The sequence below is a fragment of the Meleagris gallopavo genome, chromosome 1 (genome assembly GCF_905368555.1).
Source record: "Meleagris gallopavo chromosome 1, MGAL_WU_HG_1.1, whole genome shotgun sequence".
Lineage (NCBI taxonomy): Eukaryota > Metazoa > Chordata > Aves > Galliformes > Phasianidae > Meleagris > Meleagris gallopavo.
In genome coordinates, this window is record NC_139404.1 from 167,083,855 (window position 1) to 167,109,990 (window position 26,136).

At 39.4% G+C, this 26,136-nt stretch overlaps 1 protein-coding gene across 2 annotated transcripts in view; it reads right to left on the minus strand.

The window, feature by feature from the left end:
- Nucleotides 1-3,903: 3,903 nt before the first annotated feature.
- KPNA3 (karyopherin subunit alpha 3) overlaps nucleotides 3,904-26,136 on the minus strand; it is a 53,005-nt gene continuing 30,772 nt past the window's right edge. For both annotated transcript variants that reach the window (XM_085215878.1, XM_085215879.1), the window contains exons 3-17: nucleotides 24,431-24,520; nucleotides 24,188-24,217; nucleotides 24,048-24,100; nucleotides 23,859-23,954; nucleotides 21,436-21,521; nucleotides 18,748-18,834; nucleotides 18,186-18,355; nucleotides 17,425-17,469; nucleotides 14,237-14,368; nucleotides 13,127-13,255; nucleotides 11,318-11,422; nucleotides 11,111-11,182; nucleotides 10,838-11,000; nucleotides 8,045-8,139; nucleotides 3,904-6,506 (exon numbers count right to left, since the gene is read on the minus strand). In XM_085215878.1, the coding sequence (XP_085072004.1) occupies nucleotides 6,408-6,506; nucleotides 8,045-8,139; nucleotides 10,838-11,000; nucleotides 11,111-11,182; nucleotides 11,318-11,422; nucleotides 13,127-13,255; nucleotides 14,237-14,368; nucleotides 17,425-17,469; nucleotides 18,186-18,355; nucleotides 18,748-18,834; nucleotides 21,436-21,521; nucleotides 23,859-23,954; nucleotides 24,048-24,100; nucleotides 24,188-24,217; nucleotides 24,431-24,520 (1,452 nt within the window). In that variant the 3' untranslated portion in view covers nucleotides 3,904-6,407. The remainder of the gene's footprint in view (nucleotides 6,507-8,044; nucleotides 8,140-10,837; nucleotides 11,001-11,110; nucleotides 11,183-11,317; nucleotides 11,423-13,126; nucleotides 13,256-14,236; nucleotides 14,369-17,424; nucleotides 17,470-18,185; nucleotides 18,356-18,747; nucleotides 18,835-21,435; nucleotides 21,522-23,858; nucleotides 23,955-24,047; nucleotides 24,101-24,187; nucleotides 24,218-24,430; nucleotides 24,521-26,136) is intronic.

Consider the following 26,136-nt stretch of genomic DNA (forward strand, 5'->3'; position numbering starts at 1 on the left):
TGCACAACAGCACTTAAATACTTCATGTCAAAACTCACTGGTGCAAAGAGAGCAGCGTGGAGGGTTGGAGGAACCTGTCGGGGCTGTCACTTCTTTACTGTGGAGATTCTGCAGGGGAGCCTTTCCCAACAGCTTTCCTGGATGCTGACTTCCTACAACTGCCATCCCAGCAGCTCCCCACAGCTGTATCAGCCCTGTTTCCCTGACCTTATCATCAGTATTCAGTTGATAATATGATCTGCTTCTCTTTGACTTGAATTGGAGGCCATAGGTTATACCTACGGGCAGAAGAAGCCTAGTCATGGGACAGCTGAGTTTGGGAGGACATCTTTCAAAGCACAGCTCTGAGGTTAGAGCAGGTTGCTGAAGGCACTGTGCAGCCATTCTAAGTATGTCCAAGGATGGCCACCTCTTTTGGGGACACCAAAAAGAAGAATCTCCGTACGCATACAGGAGGATGTAGTGTTGGAAAGGATACAGCTGATGACCCAGGAACCTTTTCATAGGGCTGACAACAGCTAGTAAGAGGCAGGGCCTTCACTGATGGGTCCCAGTCCTGCATCCCCCTGGCTTTGGTGAGCGTCCCAAGATCAGATAGGACTAGGAGCCTTTGTGGGGTCAAGGGGAGCACTGGAACCACTGCCCAGGGATGGTTCAAAGAGGAGCTGTAATGCAGAGGCACAGGAACACCTTGGGGTGGAAAGGCCAATGAGAATGAGAAATGCTAAGAATAACTTTTTTTTTCTTCAAACATTATAGAATCACAGAATTGTTTGAGCTGGAAGGAATCTTTAAAGACCATCTGGTCCAACTTCCCTGCAACGAACAGGGACACCGATAGCTCCATCAGGTGCTCAGAGCTCCATCCAGGCTTTATGTCATAGTTGCTTTTGCAAACTCCTCTCAGAAAATGCAGAGAATTGTCATCACTGTGACTTTAATACACCTAAAAGGTGTATAATCATTTCCTCCTCCTAAATAATACCACCTATAAAGCTTCACTGCATGTAGCTCACAGAAACAGGAGCTAAACTTCATCTGCCACCACTGCTTAAAACACCATTGCCACATGGTATTAAACACCAGCCATGCAATTAAGGCCACAACAAATAATAAATTACAATTGAATACCCCTTGGCATTTACAAGGGTTAATTAATTGGCTTTCCTCACCTTTCTGATACTCGATTATGGTATTTAAATCACAATCAACTTCTTGTCTGCAAAGCATTACAAGAAATAATTTCCCTGTAGTTCGCAGAGTTGATGAATTATTCTTAATTTCACTTTTTGTAACCAAGCCATCATTGTGATGGGGTCACAAAGCCATCGGTTTCTCCAACAAGAGGACAAACCCATGCAGCCCTCAGGCCAGATTTAGCAACAGAGGGACCAGTCTTTGGAAGGACCGAGCTGGAGATTTCCTCAGGAAGACAGACACCATCCCAGAGCAGACCAGGACTAGCTGTGCTGATGTACCACAGCAGTCACTGCTCTCCATGAGCTGCCTGCTGAGGCTGAGGCTGGTAGAGCCCTCTGCCAGCTGGTAGAGCCAGAGCAGGGTGCCCAGGAGCTGGCAAGGCAAGCAATCCACCTGGCAGCAAAAAAGCAAACACAAAATCTTGGAAGATGTTGAGGTTTTCACACTGCAGGAATGCATGTGGAGGGATTAAAGGACAACAGAAGCAGGTGGGTAACATGTGGGTGCTGTGGCTGCAGAAGGGAGGGATGTTACTGCAGAAAATGCAGTCTCTGGTACCCATTGAGCAATGGGAGATGCCAAGAAGGCAGGGATGTGCCTAGATCTGATGGAAGCTCCACCCAGTGCAGCCAGCAGACTTCATGACCTTGTCCTTAGCCAGCATGGAAGCTAAATTCTGTATATTTCTCTGGTGTCTCTCCTCCTACTCATGGGAGATGTTCTTACATCCCATGTAGATTCCTTTGCTGATACTGTTCCTAGTGGAAATAGAGACCAAAGCCATTCCGTTCAGCTCTGCAGCTGCCTTTGGGCTGGATTGGAAGGAATCTTAAAATACACGCAGTTCCAAAGCCCTGCCATGGGCAGACACACCTTTCACTAGAGCAGCTTGCCCAGCACCACATCCAACCTGGCCTCTCTGCTCCAAGTTTAAAAAGGCAGTGAGGTTCAGGAGAAGCTATGATTCCTATGGGAGTCTGTCCCAATCTCTTCACCCAGCTGACAGGAGTGATGCTTTCCAGCAGTCAGTTCTGGAAAGCTGGAAGATTTCCTCCAGAAGCTGTGCTGATCACCACAATGAATCCTGCAGAGCTGTCTGAAAGGCTGAGGAACAGGGCACAGCGATGGATGTGATCAGGGGGCAAGAAATGCATCTTCCTGCACAAACATTGAAAACCGAGCTTGTCTGCTCGCAGTACATCTCCATCTCACCCTCTCTTCTCCTTTGGATTCACATAATTTCTATGGGGGGACCACCTGGCTCCATGAGGTACGATTAAACAAACAGAAATACAGATCACAAAGGGTGACCAGCACACAAATAGTTAAGGTGCAGACATGAGCTCCATTATGCTTCATCTCAGCACATGACAAAAGCCCACAAAACAAACCACAATTTGCCACAGGAAACAGTACAGCCAGCTCACTTTCCACACCTGTGTCCCTGGGTCACAGGACAGTGGGATGGGTGGTAGCCATGGTGACAAAGCACTGCCTCTTGCAGCCCAAGCTCTCCACTGCTTTTTTTCCCCTTCTTTTCTTGAGAGGTGCTTCCTAATGGCTTGCCATAATTTGTTGTCCTGCATCTGCTTGAATAGAAGTGTGATTTTGCTACAAAGAGGAGCAATTTTTTATGCAACAAAGCAGAAGGAACACAAGGCAACCAGGTTGCTTTTGTAGAAAAGACCCATTTGAAACACTCAAAACCCAAAGGGCATTATAGGTCAGATCAGAATAACAAAATAGGCCATTATATATATATATATATATATATATATATATATATATATATTTTTTTAAACACACCTGCAGTGGATCTTCATGCTTATTTCTCTGCTGAGTAGATCAAGCAAACAAAATGGAAGTGCAGCATTCAAGGCCAGGCTGGATGTGGCTCTGGGCATCCTGGGCTGGTGGTTGGCAACTCTGCACATAGCAGGGGGTTGAAACTAGATGATCATTGTGCTCTTTTTCAACCCAGGCCATTCCATGATATGTTTATGTTTTAAGAAGTATGAGGAGGATCAACGTATCTTCTAGTTTTTGTTCCTTCTAAGACGTTTCCTAGAGTAACACATTCATTTCTCTAACAGTGTCTCCCAGGTCAGCCAGGTAGGGCCCAGTGGAAGCTAACAGATGGCCACAATACCACAGCACAATGCAAAGCCCACCTCCAATCCACTTGGGAACCCCAAGAGGGGAACTCGTACCTTGAGGTGAGGGCTGCTGCTACCCAGCTTGGCCACAGATCCCTGCCCAGGGCTTCCCAAGGCACACTGCAGTAGAGGTGCCTGCCATCCCGAGTGGCAAATCACTGCAGAATAACAGATCCCAAATGGCACTGGGAACCTGGAGACATCTCTGGAGATGAAGCAGGATGGTGAGCTCCTCGATGCTACAGAACACCACACAGTCAGCAGAAATCACTGTCTCCCAGTTATGCAGATCAGCTGCAGCCCACTTACCATCGCCTCCTGTACATGTTTATGGAAAAAACACCTTACAAGAAAGTATAAAACTCCGTACCAGAACAGTACCCAAGTTCCAGAGACCACTGCGTTAGCTTACTTTATTCATTCTTGCAACATATGGCAGACGTTGAGGTGGACTTCTGCTAACTAATACTTAGTCAAGGACAAAAACCCCTATAGGTTGATCTGCAAAGACTAAGCAGTTCCGTAACTTTCAAAATAACTTCTTGAATTATTTTTTTTTTTATAGTATTTGATAGCAGCTTTTTATTGGTTACAAAACCTAAGCCCATATACAAAATTAGGAACACATTTAGATGCCTCTTTGAAAGAACGTTTTAGTCTATTTTAACTGATAGTTTAAAAAAATAATAAAAACAATGCAATTTTAAACACTGTTCTGAAAACGTAAAAGTGCAGCAATATATTTTGTTTCCTTTATTAACTATGCGATGGTGCAATCCCAATCAAAAGCTGATAAGGTCACAACAGAAAGAACTGAGCACGTGCCTTGTCTTGCCTGAACTCAGTTCGCCGATGTTCACTTTTAACATAATGCACTGAGTGCAAGAAAAAGATCAGATCTTCACAGTCGTGGAAAACCATTACTTTAATATCAATTTGTAGGTAATCGGTAGGATAATAGTGAGCACAGGCTGAGCAGGGTAACCGTCAGTCTATACGGCAGAGAAGGAAACTAAATGGAGTTAGAAGGGGAAATATTTGTTCACAATAACACCTGCCGGAACTCTAATTCCACAAAACCTTTGTGACCTTACCTAACTTTGACTTTTTATTGTTTAGTTTCTTAGCGAACACCACACATTTTCAAGATTTTAGACTATAGTGTGTGAATAGGATGCAGTTACCATATGAAGCTTCAACTCAACTTCTGGGAAAAGAAAAAAGGCACAATGAACTTCAACTCAATTTTATGTGCACGAGAGTTGAAAAATCTGAGCCACCTTAAAGAGAAATTGATTCTAAAATTTATAAAACCTATAAATAATCAGAGGCCAAACCACTATATTAAAACAGATTATCTAGCAAGTAAAAATCTTGCAGTTTAAACATACGCTTGTATCCAGCTGGGATACAAGACAACTCGCTCTTTAAAGTGGCTCCACCTTGGCAGATATATATTTAATGAATGCACACCTGCTATGCGTTGTTCATCAGTGGAAAAACAGCTGATCCACAAAGCTCTGATGGCATCTGTCCTTATCTTCATCACAGTAAATACAACCCACATCCAATAACTAAATTAGTTTAGATTTTTCTATCCCTTCACATCAACGCATTGGGAAATTACACCCAGTAAACAACAGCAACAAAACCAGTTTGTGTGATAGCTTACGGAATTACCCATCTTCACCCCAGCGATACCAAGATCCCTTTGAAAACGACTGGGTCCGGGCCATTCTCCTAAAGCAGTGACCTCACATACCTTACGTAGAGTTATTTAATGTGCGCTGCACATCAGGTTGTTGCTGAATGGCGGCAGCTTCCATACAGCCTCACACGTCAACCAGTTTGCATCTTGTTTCATCGCGCGACTAAGATTTGAGACTGGTTTCTGAGTAACTCTTCCAATACTCCAAGAATGAAGCTTTTATGACGCTTCTAAGTAGTTGCTGGTTTGTTGCCAACCACATCATCAAAAGCACTGGTTACTAAGTAAAAAATAGATTAAGACTAAATTACAGTAAACATGAAAGCTCCACAGTTTAAACCCAATATGAATCAACCATATCCAATTATCAATTTAAAACAAAATATATTGACTGCTGAAAGTTGAAAGCAAGATTCTTTTTAACTAATACTTTTTTTTTGGACAGAATTTTTTTTTTTTTTTTTTTTTTCCTACAGTCTGGGATTCTTGCTTTCAGCTTAACCAGAAGTTCAAGTCCGTAACAGGTTGTAGCTCAGGTAAAATACCATGCACAGCATTTGATTACTTCAAAACAGCAGGAACACACAGGCTGAAGTGAGTGGTCAAAGAGGGCTCGCTGTTCTCAAAAATTAGGTATAATGGCAAAAGCTTTACCAGTCCAAATCTACAGTTCATTCTCCAACCCTGGTTTCTGAGGCAGTTAATGAACACACATCAATTACTGATAGATGAAGTAGTTTTTTTGTTTGCTTTAAACTTAAGTGTTTAATCAATTGCCAAGTGTTGTGTTGTTGTTTGTTTTTGCTTAAGTTACTTTTATTTCAGTTTCACCAATGAAATCATTTGGCTTGCGTTTTTTAATCTATTCTTCCACATAAAGTATATGAAAATATGTTTGTGGAGGACAATGACGAAGGCTCAGAGCAAACTGGGCCCCTGTAGTCTTCCAAAATGTACGCATCATACCAAAGTGTCTTGATCCACAGCGCACCGTTTTCCAAAGAAGCTACTTTTCCGTGGAAAGCCAATGTGCCACCACTATGGAATTTTCTTAACAGAACTGCAGAGTGCGGTTGTCAGCATGTGGCACCAGGAAAAAGGCAAAAAAAGGTAGTTGGGACCGTTAAAAAGAATTCTGAAACAGTTTAAGAGATCATGCATATGCATTTACAGTCCATGTGATAGTGACGTTTGGCAACTGCAAAGTGACCGATACATGGCTTGCTTTAGAAGCATCAAAACGAAGAGGCATGTGTGTCTTGGAGCCTTTTGTTTCTTCACTTGGTAGCCATCTGGTGGTGCTTCATACTGGTGTGGGACAGAGAAGCTGCACTTTTTTGAACTTAAAAATTAAATTCTTTTGTTTGAAGGTTGGCTGTTGGGTCAAAATTGTAAGTACCTCCTTGAGTGGCTTCAGGAATGAGACTGGGATCCTCATCGATCTATCAAATAAAACAACAGAAATCTGTTAAACATCTGTTCCCAGCACAATTTGGTACTCGTAAAAGAGATTCACAAATGTTCATCTATTTATGTATTTTGAGTATTATTGCGATAGCATTAATTTGGTTGTAGCAACCACATGCCTTGTTTCACCCTGTGTGTCATCCACAAGCCCTTCTGGGTGGGGAGGTCTAAATAGGTTTTGGAGGTCTGGCACTGGAGTAGGGCAGAACTGACTCACCTTAAGACACTTCTCTTTACTTTGGGTGACTTAACACCTAAACTGGAAAGAGGGACTAAGGCATTTGGGGACAGCAGCAATTCTCAGGAGGAGGACTAGGGCACACCACTACAAAGACCGAATCTGGTCTCAGAATTGCTTGCAGACATTTGTGAGTTGACAAATTAACACTTTGCCTTCTGAAAGCAAAGCTGCTGAAGTTCACACACCTTTAACGCAAGAGGAAGCTATTAGTGCTGATTCTAAAATACATGCCAACTGCCTGTGCACTTTACAGGACTCACCAAAGGAGAAGATGTGATTAGCAACAAAGGTGAGCATCTAGTGACCAGCAACATCTTATGAGAATACAGAGTGGCAGGAATTTGCATTGGTTTGCAATGGTACTAAAATGCCAAGGGCTCATTTTGCAACTTAAAGTTACTGTCTGAAAATTCATCCATCATTATGTTTTTTCAATTCCTATCTTTCAATTATAGAATTTCTACAATCTCTAATAAATTTCAGAAACTCCAGAAAATGTGTTATCAGTATAGGCAATAATCTGAAGTACAGTCTTGATCCCAAAAAAAGGCAGTAAATTCAGCCAATTAGGCACACACTAAATTACACTAGTTTATGTAAGATGTAAATGCACAAAAAGCAACACTAATCTCAACAAGGCTATTTTTCCACCTATACCAACTAAGATCATGCTCTTCAGTTAACTACAGACATCTCAGAACCATTATGGAGGATATTAGACACTGTTCACAGAATCATTACAAGCATAGGGAACTGGGTCAAAATACTGGGATGCAAGAAAATATCAAGTGGTCTACATCAATCAGCTGCAGAAAGTTTTCCATTTTCATTCTCTTCACTGTAAATCCCACACTGAGCAATTACGGAGATGAAAATTATCTGAAATAAGGATCCACTCCCCAACTCCTAGGACTGATGTATGAGGAAGTAAAAAAAAAAAAAAAAAAAAAAAAAGGAGAGCCAGAGAACTGTTCTAATCATAAGTAATTACACGTTCATGTACGTGTCAATGCAATGAACATTGGGTCTGTGTCAATGTATTTACACAAAATGAGATCAGTCATCTTAGTATTGCTGAAGAAAATTCCTGGAATTGAGAAATTCTTCAAAGACTTTCAATTCAGGGAAGGAGCACTGAAAAGGGAACAGGAAGCTTGACCTCCCAGACGTGCTATGTTCACAACAACTGGAACAGATCACCAAGAACAATGTACTTACTAATGGAGCACTAACAGCACAGTGCATACACTTTTCCATCTTTAGCGTACTTACATCATCACCAGAGAAATACTGATCTATGATTTCAAACGCTAGTTTATAAATGTCTTCATTCTCATGTTGTTGCAAGGCTTCAATTTTCTCTAACCCTGGACAAAAGAAAATTGAGAAGAATTTTAAAATTAATTGGGAGTGAATTACTGACTACTTTAGAAAAAAAAAACCTAACTAGGAAAACTCATGAAACATTACTACAGAAACATACTAGAACATAGTATAAGGGAATCATCTCTCTTTTGAGATAAAACCCATTGTACTTCTGGTTGTTTTAAAATTTTATTATTGTTTTTAAAACTATTGTTGTCTAGTGCATAGCTTTTGTTTCATGCCTGTACGCATTCAAGGCCAGGCTGGATGTGGCTCTGGGCAGCCTGATCTGGTGCTTGGCAACCCTGCAGGGGGGTCCTTTTCAACCCAGGCCTTCTATGATTCTATGATTTTGCACATAAGCAAAGGAAGTGGCTTTATTTAACCAAGGCAATGAAATCTCATCCTAAAATCAGATTAAAATCCTAGTCTCAAACTGGATGTGTTATACACAAGAGAAAAGCTTCCAATACATCAAGTTCTCAAACTTACATTCAGTGCTACCTTACTATACTACATCAATTAAAACTAAGATTGGAATATCCCAAAGCCTGATTCCTCGTTCTGCATTAGCCATAATGAAATTATTATTATGGAATCACAGAATGGTTTGGGTTGGAATGGACTTTACAGACCATTCAGTTCCAACTCTGTCATAGGCAGGGCTGCTACTCAGCAGCTCAGGCTGCCCGGGCCCCAACCAACCAGGCCCTTGAGTGCCTCCAGGAACGGGGCATCTACAGCTTCTGTGGGCAGCTGTGCCAATGCCTCACCATCTCTGAATATCCTGTCTTTTAAAAAGTTTAAAGACATTCCCCTTTGTCCTGTCACTGTCGGACTGTGTAATAGTCAGTCCAGCTCCTGCTTGCAAGCTCCCTTAAATACTGGAAAGCTACAATGAGACATTCCCAGAGCCTTCTCTTCTCCAGGCTGAACAAGCCCAACTTCCTCAACCTTTCTTCTTTGGAGATGTGCTCCAGTCCTCTTGTCACCCTTGTCGCCCTTCTCTGGACAAACTCCAACATCCTTCTTGTGCTGAGAGTCCCAGACCTGGATGCAGTACACCAGGAGCCCCATGAGAGCAGAGTAGAGGAGGAGAATGCCCTCCCCCTCCCTGCTGACCACCCCTCTGCTGATGTAGCCCAAGATACTGCTGGGCTTCCAGGCTGTGAGCACGCATCACTGACTCATGTCCAGCTGGGCTGTCTTCAAGGAGTTCTTCTCGCACTCTGTACACATCTCTGGGATTTCCCTGACCAAAGTGCAACACTTTGTCCCTTGTACTGTGTCAACTGCACCACTCAGCTTGGTGTCATCAGCAAACTTGCTTAGGGGCACACTCCATCTCACTGTCTATGTCACTAATAAAGATGCTGAAGAGCTCTGGTCCCAAGACAGACCCATGGGGACACACCACTTGTCACCCATCTTCACTTGTATACAGAGTCGCTGACCACAATTCTCTGGCTGCAACCATCCAACCAGACCCTTATCCATCCATTCCACCACTCAAATTCATCTCTCTCCAACTTAAAGACAAGGATGTAGTGTGAGACCACATCAAAGTCCAAATAGACAACATCAGTTATGTCTCCTTTGTCCACTGATGTCATCACTCCATCACAGAAGATCCAGTCAGATAGATCAGGCACCATCTGCTCTTGGAGAAGCTGTGCTGGCTGTCTTGGGTCACCTCCACATCTCACACGTGCTTTAATATAGCATTCAGGAGGATCTGCTCCATGATCTTCCCAGGTACAGACCTGAGGTTCAACAGCGTGTAGTTTCCTGGATATTCCTTTCTACCTTTCTTAAAAAATAGAAGTTTTGTTTCCCCTTCTGGGGTAATGTTAGGGTTCCTCACTGGGGACCTCCCCTGACAGCCATGAATTTTCAGATACGATAGAGAGAGGCTTGGCAACTACAGCCAGCTCCTTCAGGACAATAGCATGCATGTGAACCCCACAGACTTGTACATACTCAGCCTCTGACTTGCTCTGCTCTTAGATTGGGAAGTATTTTGCTCCCCCAACCTGCCTAGAGGTTCAGGGACACAAGAGACATAGGAAGCCCGTCTGAGAGTGAAGAATCACTGAGTACATCAATGGTCTCCATGTCTGTCGTTGCCAGCTCTCCCTTCTCATTTATCAGAGGGGCAACACTTTCTTTGGGCTTTCTCTTTTGACCAATGTAGATGTAGAAACTCTTCTTGTTATTTTTCATCTCCCTTGCCAGTTTCAGTTCTATGCGTACCTTGGCTTTCTTGATCCCATCTCTACAAATTCAGATGGAATCCCTGTATTCTTCCAAGGCAACACATCTCTACTTACACTGCCTGTGCATTTTTTTTTTTTTTTTTAATCTCTAACTTTGACTAGCAGGTCCCTATTCAGCCATCTGCTACCAAGGCTTTGAAGTAAAGCAAGAATTGTGTGTTCTACTGCAAAACTAATTATATTCAATAATCAAATGAAATGAAGTACAATTCTCATATAAGCCTAGGAACGTCAAGCTATAGAAAGCTCCTCTACTAATTGTTTCTAACACGACTGCCCCTAAACTAAGATAAAGAGAATAGAGTGTCATTTGCTTATTCAGATGGCCCACAGTCCCAAAAATTCTGTACTGAACATCCGACAGCAGCAATGAGAAGATAGAACAGAATTCAGTAATTTTTTTTAAAGCATAGTAAGCACGTACCTCCACACTCCTCTATAATTTCAGCTATTGTGCTAGCCTCATCACCAGCCATTATCAGGATGTTTTTCAGACCATCCAGCACCACCTGTACCACTTGAGAATCCTTTACTGAGAGTAGATTGCAGAATGGTGGGATTACATTTTGCTGTACAAGGTATTCAACCTAAGTAATGGGAAAAAAAAAAAAAAAAAAAGTACTTTGAACATTTTGCTTCTTAGAAATGGCTGCACGCACAATGTTTAAGTGACAACCTGAAATCCTACTATACATACCTGATCTTTTCTCCCACTTATTGTCAAGTTGCTAATTGCCCAAGCAGCTTCCTTCTGTGTTCCAAAGTCACCCTGAAGAGTAAAATTAATAGCTCATTAAAATCCAAATGGAAACATCTGTCAGGCTTATTATTAAAAATTACACACTCCTCATGTCAGGTTTATAAAAAGAGGATGACAACTTGCATAGCTGACAGCTTGACTGACCTTAGCCAGCTGGTGTATGATCATAGGGATTAGCCCAGCATCTATTACAGCCTGAACTTGTTGCTGGTTTCCTGCTGTGATATTGGAAAGGAACCAAACTGCTTCCTAAAATTGAACAAAATAAAAAAGCAAAACACATTTTTGAAAACAGTCAACAGATGAAAAAAAATCAAACTGAAAAAAAACAGCTTCAAAACCTCAACTCATACCACAACCATCTCTAAATAGAGCCTCCAGGTTTCTTCCCCAATAGCACTTCCAACACACAAGCTTTTAATGCACTGTGAAAGCCAAACACACATGAGATCGCTACAAAATTGATATGATTAATTCACTGGGTCAAAGTATTGCTCACTTCACACACTGGCAGCAATACCAACTTAAACCTTACATCCACTTTGCACTGCTACAGCCATAGCCACATTTTAAACTCTAAACAAGCTTTGCAAAGAAACCCCCAATAAAAAAAAACTTCCCCTGCAAATTTGGACCTGGCAACTCAGTAGTAGCCTTCTGTACCTCCATCTCCTGTTTACTCCCTTAAAGATGAAGAAGAGCTTACAAAGCTCATTTGAGTTTTTCCATTAATAATCAGACAAGACTTTCAGCCCTGAGACCTTACCCAGCCAATTATCTCATTCAGGTGGTTCATAACATAGCTAACATCTAATGGCAATAAAAAATTCCTGGTTACAACAGGTTATTTTGCCAAGCCAACCAAGAATATCCGAAAAAAGCACTCAACCTGAACTAAAAACAACCTGATTTTAATAAGCCATCAAACCAATCATAAATACTTGAGAAAACATAATGGGTTCCATTTTTTAGGGAGGTACATTTGACTTTTATTTGTATTTGTTCCTCACGTTATTAAAACAAAAAACTCAAAGGTATTCATAGACTCCTCTTAAAGCAAAATAGCTCCTTCTTGGTTTTCAAAAAGAGCTCTTTTTTATTCTTTCCTGAGTGCTAGAAGGGGAGACAGAAAGAGATCACAGCAGTCTGAACTGCTGAAGATTAACTTCTTCAGCACTACTGGTATTTTCCAAGGCCTGAAGAAACAGAATCCCCCTCTGTGATATGGCTGAAATGGGGAAATCTAGTAAACTAAATACAGGAGCAGAGAAAAGAGAAAAAGCCTCTTTCCCAGCCAGCCCCATCTCTGCAGGGAATGATGGCATGATGATTACCAAAAATAAAGCAAACATCATCAAATGCAGCTCTAGAAAGGAGGACACTTATCACTTCCTTTCATCTAATTCTCCCTATTCCATCTAATCCTTCGCAACAGCAAAGTTCCTTCTGCCAAAAGGAAGGAGGGATAGTTTTCAAAAAAAGACGGTGGTATTCTGTACTCAATGAAGATGGACAACAGAAGAGAAAAAACTGTGAAAAGAAGTTTAGTTTTGTTAAACCCCTTTAATTTTGGGGAGGAAAAACTGGGCCATCCTTATCCATCTCACTGAACTCAATCAAAAGTAACAATCCTCAGATACAAAAACCTGTAGTATAAGGTTCACCACTTACTCACTTTGCAAACAACAGCAACAACAAAATCATACTTCAAAGCAAAAAACCAGTCTTCCCAAAAATCAGCACTGATGCATCAACACTAACGAATGGACCCTCAATATGCCTGTTTGACTTCTGCCCTAATTATGCACCAGACTGAAAGGCGGTGTCTTCATGCAGAATTGCTGACATCCCAGAGATAACAGCTCTGAGAAATTCTTCTGTAACATGCTACCGTTCACTGTTCTATTTTTTAAACAACAAGATTAAGCAAAGAAGAAGCAGATGATAACATACCTTGTTTATCTTCTCTTTTGGATGTGTCAGGAGGTTTGGGAAGTAAGACAAAACATCACAGTTGAGAACAACTTGTGTCTGTTCATCAGTACCAGTCACTATGTTGCCTACTGCTCTCAGTGCTGCTGTCTGAACGGCCGAAGTGGGAAGGGAAAAAAAATTGCATGTTAAAAACGTTGCTGTTACTTATGTTAAAATAAAGATCATTTTTAAATGTCTCTACAAAAACAATGCAGAAGAGAGTTTAGCACTACAGCTTCTGAGCTGCACTCTAGAACAGGCACTGCTTCATCAAAACAGAAACACACAGTGCAGTATTTTACTGAAAAGCATGCTGCAGATCAACTCCAAAAGATTAGAAAGTAGAAAGAGATTAGAACAACAAAAGATAATTTGTCATGTATCTGATCTGAGTTACAATAAACATATCTAGGCCTTGACTATGGCTGTAAACGTTGCAAGCTTTTTAATTCACATCTCCGTTGCAGAATAATAAAGAAGAAAAGACTACTTATATTCTTATTTACTCTCAGTTGACTTTCAAAAATGCACATTATATCCTCATGAATTAATAAATGTTTTGTAAGTGATAGAAAAGTGATAGAGACTCTTTTCCATCAAGTGAACTCGTTTGACAAATTTTAAGCCAGGCAGCCTTCATCCAAAGTCCAAACTAAACAAATATGGCAAATGCACAGATACGCACAGAAGCTTCCACATTCCAATGGTTAATTTATAAAAATCAAGCACACATTAACTAACTTAAGGCTTCCCTTTGTGTTGAAAGTCAGTTAACCTACCTTTTGTAGAAAATTAGAGATTTACTAAAAAGACTCAGAATCAAAGACATTAACATTCAAAAAGTATCAAACTGTAATTGATTTCCATGAGTTACTCAGATGCTGCAACCAGAAAAGAGTACACATAATCTGAGAAATCTAAGTTATAAATTTGTAACCTGCTGCTTTATTGAAATAAAAAAAATACTTCAAAAAGAGTTTCAATATAATTTTAGATGTTTTTTTCTTGGTGTAGGTAACTTTTTTGTTCAGTTTATCCGCAACAACTGTGGCTGCAATGGTCATCTCAGAACCCCAGTAACAGACTTACCTGAACTTTGACCTCCTGATGACTCAGAAGGGGAACTAGAAAAGGTACGACTCCTGAATCAATCACCATCTGTATCTGCTCGTTGCCACCGTCTGTTAAGTAGGACAAAGCCCAAACGGTGTCCACAAGAATCTGTAAGTTGGAAAGAACGTAACATAACTTACACACTGAGCAGCAAAATTCGTATCACTGAATCTTAATTAGTGATTATTTTCCACGTCTGGGTAAAAAAAAAAAAAAAAAAGAAAGAAAAGCAGCATGCCATTTAGTTACAGGAAAAACTCAAATGCAACCTGATGCATTAAGTGTTGGATTATAATAAATTAATAAGATAGACAGATTATAAAATAGATTAGATAATAAATTGTAATCTATAAGTTATAATAGGTTATATATCCTTTTAACTGACACATTTTGGTGCATAAAGTTACAGCACACACCAAAGGTAAATTGTTGGCTTTGATTTGCATTTTGGAGACAGATGAATGGCTCAGTTAAGTAACTGACTTAGTAATTTTCTGAAGACAATAGTGAACCAACTTCTCAGCCCTGCTCTCATCTGTTAGATCTACTATCTTCTGAATACACAACAGCTAAATGGCCTTAGTCTTTAAGCCATCTAGCTACACTTTAATGCCTTTGATCCACAGTGCAGTCTGAAGTTAAACTGCAAACTATCCTTCATACTGAGATTTAAATCTACAGCAAAGGAAAGAACTTTCTTACACCAGCTAAAGGACAAACACTTATGTTAAGATGGCAACTGTTCAAGAGAAGGGAATAAACACAAAGAAACGACTATCGCACAGGACACACTTAAAGAAAATAACAATGAAGTCACTGGTGATTTGGTATGGATGATTTGAGAGCCCTTCAAAAAAATGGAGAGGTACAAAAGTTAGTTGTTTTAATGGTAGGATTTGAAGCAGAAACAAAGCTAGCAGAAAAAGAGGTAATATCCCATCACTCGGAGGTGATGTTAGGAACTAAAGGAAGAGAAGCCTGGATGCCCCTGAGGGCATTTCTAAGTCAATTTCCAAAGCTAACTAAAGCAAAGCAGTTACTCTGGAATTTTAAGGAAGACTAGAGCCTGAACTCATTGCACCTAAGTGAAGTGTCTAAATTAAGAGCACAGTAAGCCTACTCTCCCAGTTTATATTCTGTGTGTTAAGACACCTGTTCTATTCTGTGAACTAAATGACCTTTTGAATGGGGCTCTCATCTGATTTACTAGAAAGAGGTTAGAGCAATAGGCTCTAAATCCAAGCAACTTATTTATGTTCTGAGGTGAGATGGTCTGAAGCAATTTTTGAAGGCTTTGCAGGCAGAGTTTGTGCCCAGAGTGTCTCATGGTGAGCAAAAAGGAGTTAACAGCTCAGCTCACTGAGATTTAAGGAAGCTTCAAATGAGAATGGCTCAACACAGCATACCCAAAAGGAGATCTGTGAGCCAGCTTCCTCTCTCTGACAGCTTAACTGAAAGAAACCTCATCTGCTATTTTAGTAAAGGTATCTGCACTCTACTTTTCAAATAGATAGCCGTCCAAAATTTCCAGCTATTAAGAAAGCTAAATAGTACTGAAGGTGTGAGAAGGACCTTCCCCACACGCTGTTTCCACCCATCTCCAGAGATCAGGCAGCACATACCTACTGCTCTCCTGATGCAGCCTGCTGCTGCCTTCACCTGCTGCTGCCTTCACCTGCTGCTGCCACAGGGACAGCAGAATGTGCTGCAGTGGAGCCAGCATCACAGCAGAAGCAGTGAGAGATGGAGCTTCACCAGTTTCCTGTCCCACAGCCCTGGTGATGATGAGAGCAGCAGCCACCAGAGGTGCTCACAGGACTGTCTGCTGATCTACCTGCATCACTAACTCAGCACCACAGATAGGTTTGCTGCTCCAGTACTGGGAGGCTGGGACCACACTGGTACTTACAACCAGCACCTGATTCTTGGGATGAAAAAGATGGGCACCCTCACTCAGTCAAAACCTGGCACCACGTAGTCTCAAATCTAATTTAAGAAGCTCTCACAAAATCAGTCCTTGCAAAAAGCTTTCAAATTTGCCAGAAAACAAAACAAAACCTATAGATTAGAAGTATTTTTGGTTTTGCTATGACTCTCCATTTTGGTTTGTCCAAATTATGAACTGTAAAGTCACCGTGTGCTGTCTCCCACTCACATTACACTGGGATAACCCTGCAAAATCCCCAATTAAACTGTTTGCAAATATGTATGAAATGACTACACCATTAAAAGAGCAGCAGAAGCACTGCTACTTCATAGAAGAAATAACCTAAGCCATTTCCACCAACTTTATGCCCTATCACCAGACCCACCAAGATGTTCAATTTCTGCTTCCTTAAATTGTGGTGCTACTACAGCAACAATTCAAGACATTACAAAGTCCTGATAGGAAGAAGAGCTGAAAAGCAGCTCAGTATCTCTTACGTGTATAGATCTTGGTTCCTGAACTCCCAATAAAAGAACTCAGGAGGTAAGACCACTCTCTAGGACTTTGAAAATGTATGCAAAAACCATGGCTCAGGAGCATAATATTTAAAAACCTTTAATAATTAAATATTAATGTATTTAAATACATTTTCCTATGTGATTTCCTTAGTCAAACAGGTTGCAAATTCAGGCATCCAACAGGTTATCTAACAGAAGTTAGATTTAACCATATGATCACATTATTTGACTGGTCTGATATACAGAATCATACATTCCATATCAGAGAATTATTAAGTAGCCCCTGAGTTGGAAGAGACCCACAAGGATCAGAAAGACCAGATTCTTGCCACACAAAGAACTAACCAAAATTCAAACCTTATTATCTACACAAAGTAACAAATTGAGGCAAAATAAAATTAAATTAAATTAAGGCCAAGAGTTAATATCAAAATTCCAAACTTCTAGAGCACAACTCTGTAAAATAGGATTTTAGAAAAAAGTAGTTTCTAGTGTAAAACTAAGACTTTTAGAAAATATATTTCAGAAATGGTGTTTGCACTTCCTTTTTCCTGCTCTGAATGACCATGATTACATTAGTTTTAGTACTTAATTGTACGTTTACTGCTTAACTATAAGCAAGTTAACAAAACCAAGTTTGCCACAAACACAATCTCAAAGCATTTTTTCTTTAAACAACACAAAAAAGCAAAATATCTAAAACTTCAGAAATTACTTACGTTTATATCTGTATGGTAAATGAGAACACACAATGCTGGCAAAATCTGAAAAGAAGTTGATCAGTCATTACAACAGAATAAAATTTGCTGTGCAAACATGAATCCAAATAGTGTCAACATAAAACTTAGCTTGAGATTGAATTAGTATATTACACTCACGTACTTCCCAGCAACTGCTCATTCCCCTGAAGTATGTATAAAAATATGTACCTTATTTAAAATTTGTAAAAATACAAGACAATTATATATTTCAAAGACACAAAGAGTAGACTATATTTTGGAGGAAAACAAGCAAACATCATAGACATCTTCCTGATCATCAGTGTAAAGGGATTTTCAGATGTTTCTCAAGTGGGGACTTGACAAAAACTGTATGTTCACAGCTAGTCAAAACCGAAACTAAACTGTATTCACTAGTCTATACATATTTCCTCTTACTGAAAATAATTGCATTCCAATGATTCTGTTTATAGAATATATACAGAATCATGGTTATAGTCTTTTTAGATAAAAGTGCGTTAACACCTTACAGAGTGTTAATTTTTCTTGTGTCCATTTTAATATATAAGTAATCAGTGTTATCTGTCAGCTTCAGATGTTATGAGTAGCTCTGCTGCTATCTCAGTCAAATTACTTAACAACTAGTAAGTGGCAGAAGACAGTGGCAAAAGACATGCATAAATTCACAGTAGGTCAGTGTGAAATATCTGGCCTCTAGTGCAGAGTATAAAAAAGTATCTGTCTCATAATTCTGTATTTACCTCCTGAACTGTCTCCATAGGCGGTGGGGGGTCCTTATTCCTGCAGAGATTTACAATGACCCATGTGACGTTCCGAAGGAAGGTGATGGGAATGGAGGGATTGATGAAGGACAGAAGAGGTTTGACAACTCCCAGTGATATGACATAATCTCTACACTGAGGACCATCACCTACAGAAATGAAAATTGTTGTAAAAGAAATTACATTAAAAATGGAAAATCTTGAAATGTATGCAATGGCATGTTGGGATTCTGAAATTCTATGTTTCCTCACCAATAGTTTACTTCTAAAAGTTCGTGTTCAATTAAATATACATACATACAGATATGTATGTATATTTTAAGAGACACAAAATTTATCCTGTTAACATTTTGTGCAGCAAGTGACACTATTCTTTAGAAAACAATAGTATGTACGTACGTAATTCTGGCCACATGAAAAAATATAGTAAGCCACAGAACTTAGAGGAAACATAGTCTCATATGATAATGTCAATGTTCAAAAGTCAAATTCTAAAATGAAACACTCCCTCAATGCAAATCGTGGTAAGAACGAGAGTTACCGATAATATTTCCCAGAGCCCAGACAGCCTGCTCACAAACGTTCTGGTGCGGAGAATGGAGTAGTCTCAAAAAGAGGGGTACTGCATCTGTGGAATGCAAAGATTGGATTTGTTTTCAGTGGAACTCAGATACTGCAATATACTTCTGAAATAATGAAAAACTGAATAACCGAAATAATTAAAAATACTTCAATTGGTTCATGTTCAACACCTTCTCTACCATGCTTTACGCTAACATACACGCTTCTGGTACAAAGAGCATAGAAAATCTGTTAAACATTTCTATAAAAATCTATAGAGGCAGAAAATACAAACCTGAGAACAAGTGAATTAAACAACAATGCTGTCCACATTTCAACATTTCGCCATATTTTTCCAAGTGCTACCTAAGAGCCACAAGTATGTAGGCGCTAGGTTTAATTTCCTGGTAATTCAGATGTTAGAGTTATCCAAGATAGCAATACATACCTAGCAGAATGACATGCCTACTCATGCAAACGTGTTTCAAATCTTGATTTTAAGAAAATAGCTTCCTCCCAAGAAGCGGCTATAGTTAGCTTCCACGTGTAGTGAAGATTTACATCCATCTGCCATACAGTCCTAAGACAAGTTTTTATTTGTTCTTATATAACAGAAGCAACACAGCGGATTAAGGAAGTGGTACTGATTTTTGGTTTCAATCTCTGCTGCATTAAATACACTTAAGAGCTAAGAAACCATCCTTCTGCTGTTCCTGTGAGCTATCTTCTCTCAGACAACTCATATTCTTTTTCAGATGGGAATTCTTATAGCAGGTTTTAAACTCTACATATTATCATACTCATCCTATAGTCATTCTTGCAAAATAGATCAATTTATATACTGTAGAAGGAAAAAATATTTTTCTTGTAGAGACTGTAAGCACCAAAATAGCTTTGGAATTTTAAAAAACTACAACACAGTTTGTGAGTAACTGTGAATTGATATCCTGGTGATAATTTCACATGTGGTAACAAGCCAAAAAAAATCCCTGATATGTTTTCATGAAAAAAAATGCAGAGGGATGAAGAATGAAGAGAACGTAGAATTCTTTCCCTGCCATGGATGAGTTATGGAGTAGTTTTCTACAACAAGTTGGGAGGCACAGCAACACAACACTGTTTAGAACACTCTCTTTTCTTGTCACAACCATCCCACTTCCATTAGCTCAAGGGGAATATTCAAGCTTCCTTTTCTCTATGACTACTGAAATTACACTGTAGCTGTACATATATTCAACATATTTCAGAGAGGAGGGTCAGGTATGTAGTTTACACTTGACTGCAATCCTGCTTTTAAAGCAGAAATGAAAATAGTTCATATCAGTACTTGAGCAGGAGAAAAGACTGAGAAAGTGGGAGCTGCAGGCTATCTGATCCACTTCTCTCAAAAAAATTAATTACTTCTGCTCCAAATTGGTTCTGCCAAGATCTATTCTGTGTGTACAGTACCTTCTCTCTCTTGCTAGGCCCTCCAACTGCCATCTGCCCCTGACTGCCGAGGCCTTCTTTTGTGTTCAGGCTGCAGCAGCTTCCTCTGTAGCTGCAAGGGTCTATCGCTTCATTCCTGCAAACCAGCCTTTATCTAAACAGAGTTCAGAGTCCCTTGGTCACCTGCCAGAAGGAGGCAGCTAGGCTTTCAGACTAAACTTCCATATTCTCTTCAGAAGCAAAACTAAGGAAATATTTTTTGCTTCTCTACAGTCATTTTATCACGCTTGCTTCTTTTCAAGTGTTACCTAAACAGATTTTGGAGGGATGTATCCACCCTGAACTTTGTGCACCCAACAGCAATGCTTTCAACTCTGCTGTGCTGTGCATATGCACTTTTTCATTTTAATTTTCAATTTACAAAAAAAAAAAAAAAATAAATAAAAAAATCAAAGAACTAGGTCATCATTTTCCCATATAAAAGCATTGAATATCAATATGTCTAGACAATTTGCTCTATAACTGCTCAGCCATAGCCTCCCATTTAATGACAAAACATTGCGTTTAGCATAGAAGTGATTGCTTAAAGATAACCGTGTCAATACACAAAAGCTACGTATATAAACAAAACAAAACAAAAAAAGAACAGTTTGATTCAACTCAGCAAACATAATTTATCTTCAACTAACTTTAATTTCCTGTCTCTTGGTAATGGAAGTCTCACTGGCTGGTTAGGAGCCAAAGCCAGCACAACAAACACAGTGCGTACAGGAGAGACAAATCACACAGTCAAGGAAAGGAAGGTAATTTTAACTCTGTATTTAGATGGGCAATTTTACATAACTACACGTATTTAACAACTTTAGTAAGATTTATGAACACACTATTGAAGTAGAAAGAATTACTTTCTAATGTAAGTTTTATTTTTAGGGGAATTAACAGCACGTGAATGCAAAAATCAACACTAGAAAGGACTAACATTTTTGTCACACTCATTGTATCATCTGTCATTCTCTATCTTCTTTAAGGGAAATTCAGGTCTGGGATCCTTAATATTAATCATTATTGACAAACAGATTAACCTTTAAGAGCAAAAGTAGAAAGTTCTGAGAAAGAGGACAGGCATATGCTTTTATTGTTTTAATAGTTTTGATAGCGAATGGTATTTGTTATCCAAAAATCCCTTTTCCCTTTAACCCCAAACACCCACACCTCCCAATAAACATATTGTAATACTTACTAGACTGTACAACAGCTTGAGTTTGTGCAGAAGTGCCTGATGCTATGTTAGTCAACGCCCATGCAGCTTCAAATTGTAATGAAGGACTGTAATGAAATAAGTTTACAGTAGTAACTTGAAATGATCTTCAGATTATGTTATGGTTCACTTCAGCACTATTCACTGTATGCACTCCATGATGCTACATTTAAGCAGTACCACCTGGCTACAAGATTTTTTTAGAAAAACCCTAAGCTTGGACATTTCAGAAGAACAGAGAGGAAAGCAAAACACAAATTTTACATTCTACGAGCTTTTTAAACTGCTAATCATTCTGACCTCATGTTAGTAAAAAATAAAAAGAAAGAAAATCAGTAACACTGAAATATCCACCAACTACTGAAGCTGACCGCTACTCAAATCAACAAATTGCCTCCAGTATGAAAGACTTCTGGTACACAGCATCATAAAATTTGATTATGCCTCTCTAATAAGTAACAGACAACTCTTCACACCCAGCCCACCCAAAGGCCATGCACATTCAGTGTAGAAAGTGCAACTGCCTTACAGTAGGAGTTCTTAGCAAATTAACCATGGCTGACCACAACTAACAAAACCTTGTAGCCTTTCTAACATCACACCCAAGATCAAATACAAGCAGATACACAGGGAGAAAGACTTCTGTCTGCTCTATCACAGACAGGGTACAGGTACACCAATCAGTACCAAAGGACAGCATCATACCTGTACTGATCCTAACTTACTAAATGCAGATAAGAAGTGACAAATACAGTAAAAGTGAGGGGAATGTCCAAACTAAGATTTTATCCATCAACTGTTGTCTGTGCCAACAGCAGCCTAATAAAACAAAGCACGAAAACTTTTAGAGGTTAAGAGTTGTAAAAGCTATAAAAGAGTTTAAGGCCTATAGTGACTGCAGTAATAGCAAGGTGTCCAAGACCCAGAAGTAGCACAGAATATTTACTGGTAGGTGACTACTTTTAATTTTTGACATCTTCCTCAATGTTTTACATACAGCCATATCACCTGCTTCCCTTACGTTTTTCTCATGCATTGGTTTCCAAAGCATTTTCAGGAGTTATTGGGGATAGGATTGGAAAAGAAATCAAGATGGAGGTACAAGATGTGTAAATAAAAATTTGTAAAAACAAACAGCACGTGTAAGCAGCTATCTATAAACCTTACATTCTAGGATCAAATGCTTTAAAATTCTAGTTCTGAATTGGTCCTCATGCACACAATGAATTTTTCTTCCCCCTGTGATCTGAGTGCCCTTGGGATAAACTTTCAGTTATAACACAAACAACAGCTTTAATTATCTGCTACACAAACTCTTAGCACAATTTATCTTTACTGAACATTACATAGCAATCACAATCAAAAGGACTGCCTAAGAAAGCGCTGAGTTCACTTTCAAAAGGCCTTTTAAATGTTTACAAAGATAAATCATACAAACAACCTAAATAAAATTCAACTTAAATTTTCACAGCACTGAACCATCTAATTCTAGAGCAGACAGGCATTTGTCTGCTTTCAAAACACTACCTGATTTGGACTTACTGCCTGCTGTTTTCTTAGTAACTCTTGTGCTAAACAAACTAGAAACAAAGCTAGTCACAGTTCATATTTTTTTGCAGCCATCCAATTCCACCCAAAATGTCAGTCTGCACCTTTTGAAGCTCCTAGCCCCTGTGGCTGCAGAAATGACTTTGAAAATGGAAATCCTGTAAATACATTTGTGGCTCACTGAGACCAAAGATAGCCTAAAACATTTACCTCAAACATGTTAATCCCCATCTGTCTCAATAAGAGGCTCACAGATTGTGGAATACAGCACTTTTCATTCCGTGACATGAAAGTCGTGCAACAACATGCACAACATTCTCTATCTCCTCTACTGGAGCTCTCGTTTTCCATCAAAGAATCAGAACACAAAGCGTGCTTACTGTGGTGTTCTATCACACGAGGGAGCAGCACAGAGCCAGAAAGCCCACCATGCAATAGGAATGAAAGGAACCACAAACTTGAGCTAATAACCCCAATGAAACAGATGACAACTGTATTCTCGCATACAGAACAGCCTTGTTTGCAACCATGCATACACTCTGCCTTCTCAAATGCCCACACTAAGTTTGAGGCAGGTTTCTTAAAAAAAGTTAACAGGAAAGTCTGCAATATTCAGAACCAATGAGAAATGTAGTAAGGTATACTCCATTAATTAGATATTCTCAAGAAAGCACTAAAAAAGAAAATGACATCTCAGCAGCAGAATAAACAATATTCCTGGAGAATTTATACTCTGCTGTCATGGAATCTGATCCATTGGGTTAGACTGTAACATGCTATGGATCCTCAGCTCCATTTGAACAGTCATCTGGATAGAGTTTTTCAGTGAAAATGAACATTTGTAAAGGTATACTTACTTATCATCCCTTTCTAAGCATTTTACCAGAATTGGCAAAATTCCAGATTTTATTAAGTCATCAATAGGTGGATTTCTGTCACTGGATAGGAGTTTTCTGTGAAATGAAATGTAGAAGTAAAATAAGTAACTTTCATCGTGAAAAATGTGTAGAGAGTTCATTTCTGTGCCTCTGTTCATTCATTTTTACCTTGCAGCTTGAACAGCACTCAGCTGGATCACTGGGTTGTCACTTGTGGCATTCTGAAATAATAACAATAAAAACTAAAAATGCACAGAACAAGCACTGCTAATTATAAACAAATAAATGAAGAAATGAATGTAACGTACCTGCAGTATAGCTTCTAGTGTTACATTTTGCTTGAAAAGAAAAACAAAATGTTTTAGTCATTTTGTTACTTTTGTTTCCTTCTTTTTCAACATCTTATGCAATCAAACTAATTTAAACAGTGCATCAGTTCACGATTTTGCTTTCAAATAACTAGAAGGCTTCCACTGTTAAAGTAAAAACAGAATACTTTGTTTTGAGATACAAAGGCCTATAGAAGTAATTTCCAGAATCGAGGGACTTACTGCTTTGAAGTCAGCATCAACATCAGAATCTTCTAAACTTTCTTCTTGGGGAACGTTTCGTTTTTTCAAAAGATGTTCATCTCTTTTGTTCTGGAAAGGAATGGCAAAAAACACATACATTCCATGCTAATTAATAGGGTGATGATATAATAGCCCCTTTCAAAATAAGACTTCAAATAGGATTGCTTTTATAAAGCCATTTATAACTGCAGACAGAATTCACAGTATTTCAGACAGAGCTATAGTAGTCCGTGAAATCTGAATGGAAAAAAAAAAAAAACTTGCAGTTATCAATTTTCTAACAAAATTACTGTACACGTAGATCTGGATGACATTCGTGTTCAGCCACATGTAACAGAAACTATTTTCCAGTGTGAGATCTTCAGCTAAACGTACTTTGAAGTTCCCTTGCTGCATTAGTTTTAACCCTGTGTTAACCCTGTGTGTAAAGCAGCACTGACACCTGTGGCATTTCACAGTCAGCCTGCTCCAACAAAGCACCCTCCAGCCGTAGCTCTTTTAAGGAATTAGAGAAAACACTGCCATTTCAGTGATAAGGTAATGATTCAATATTCATACCTTTAATTAGAACGCCTTGAGCCCTAATTAAAAAAGAAGGGAATCAAATCGGTGCTTGCAACTGTATCCAGACACTTCTACATCTACATCTACAATGTACAAGACATCTACAATGTCTTAAAAGTATTATTCCAAAAGTATAAAGTGGCATTTTCCAAATGTTAGACTGGATTTTTTGCGTGCTATGTCTAGAGATACATTTAAAAATAGAAAAGACAGCAGAAAATGATGATGCAGCATGTATATCTGAATACTTTTTTTTTTTTTTTTTAATAAGCACATTAAGATTTCAATCTCCAATGAAGCAAAACACTGGAAAAGTGTATTAAACAGCTATAACACCTAAACCAAATATATTATCCCAGCACTGAACAGCAGGCTTTGTGGTTTCCAAACAATTATCTGCTGCACAATCAGTAGTGACTACGGAGATCGTATTGTATTATGCTTCTACCCAAAACCATTTAAACTGAATTATGTTCAACGGAGCCCCCCCCACAGCTTTCTTTTGGAGTGAAGGAAGACAAAAATGAGCAGGCAGTTCAATGCTGAGAAGACACCATCACACAGACAAGCTGTACTGTGTGGCTAACAGATGGATTCGCCATGAAGACCTGTGTCATATTCCTGTTATTCTCCCACACCAAGCACTTGGTGCTGCCATTTTAAGCAAAGAGCAAACACCACTCTACCTGAGTCAATCTAGCCTTGCTCAAGCACATTTTGCCACTGTTTGTCTAACTCACAGTCAATGCTTTGGCAACTGCAGGGAACAGATCTGATTTCCAGAGGCCCCTTCCAGGTGCAGGTCTGCGTTATTCCCCTGTGAGGAAGCGGTTCCTTCCTGTCTCAAGATGGATGGCTCTTACATGAGCACTTGTGCTGTGACTGTAAAACACACCAAAACTGGGAGAAGGGACTGATGCTGGAGGAATGTCCTGATGCCTTCAGTACTACCTTCTCCCTTCTCCTTCCACCCAGAGATACCACTTCAGTTCACACTGGCCACACTGGAGTCCACACATGCATGAATGGACAAGGAGAAAAATAGTTATTAGTGTGCATATGCTGATTCAGCATTCATTTCTTGTCTACAGAAAAGATGCAGGCTGAATTAGCTGGGGTCT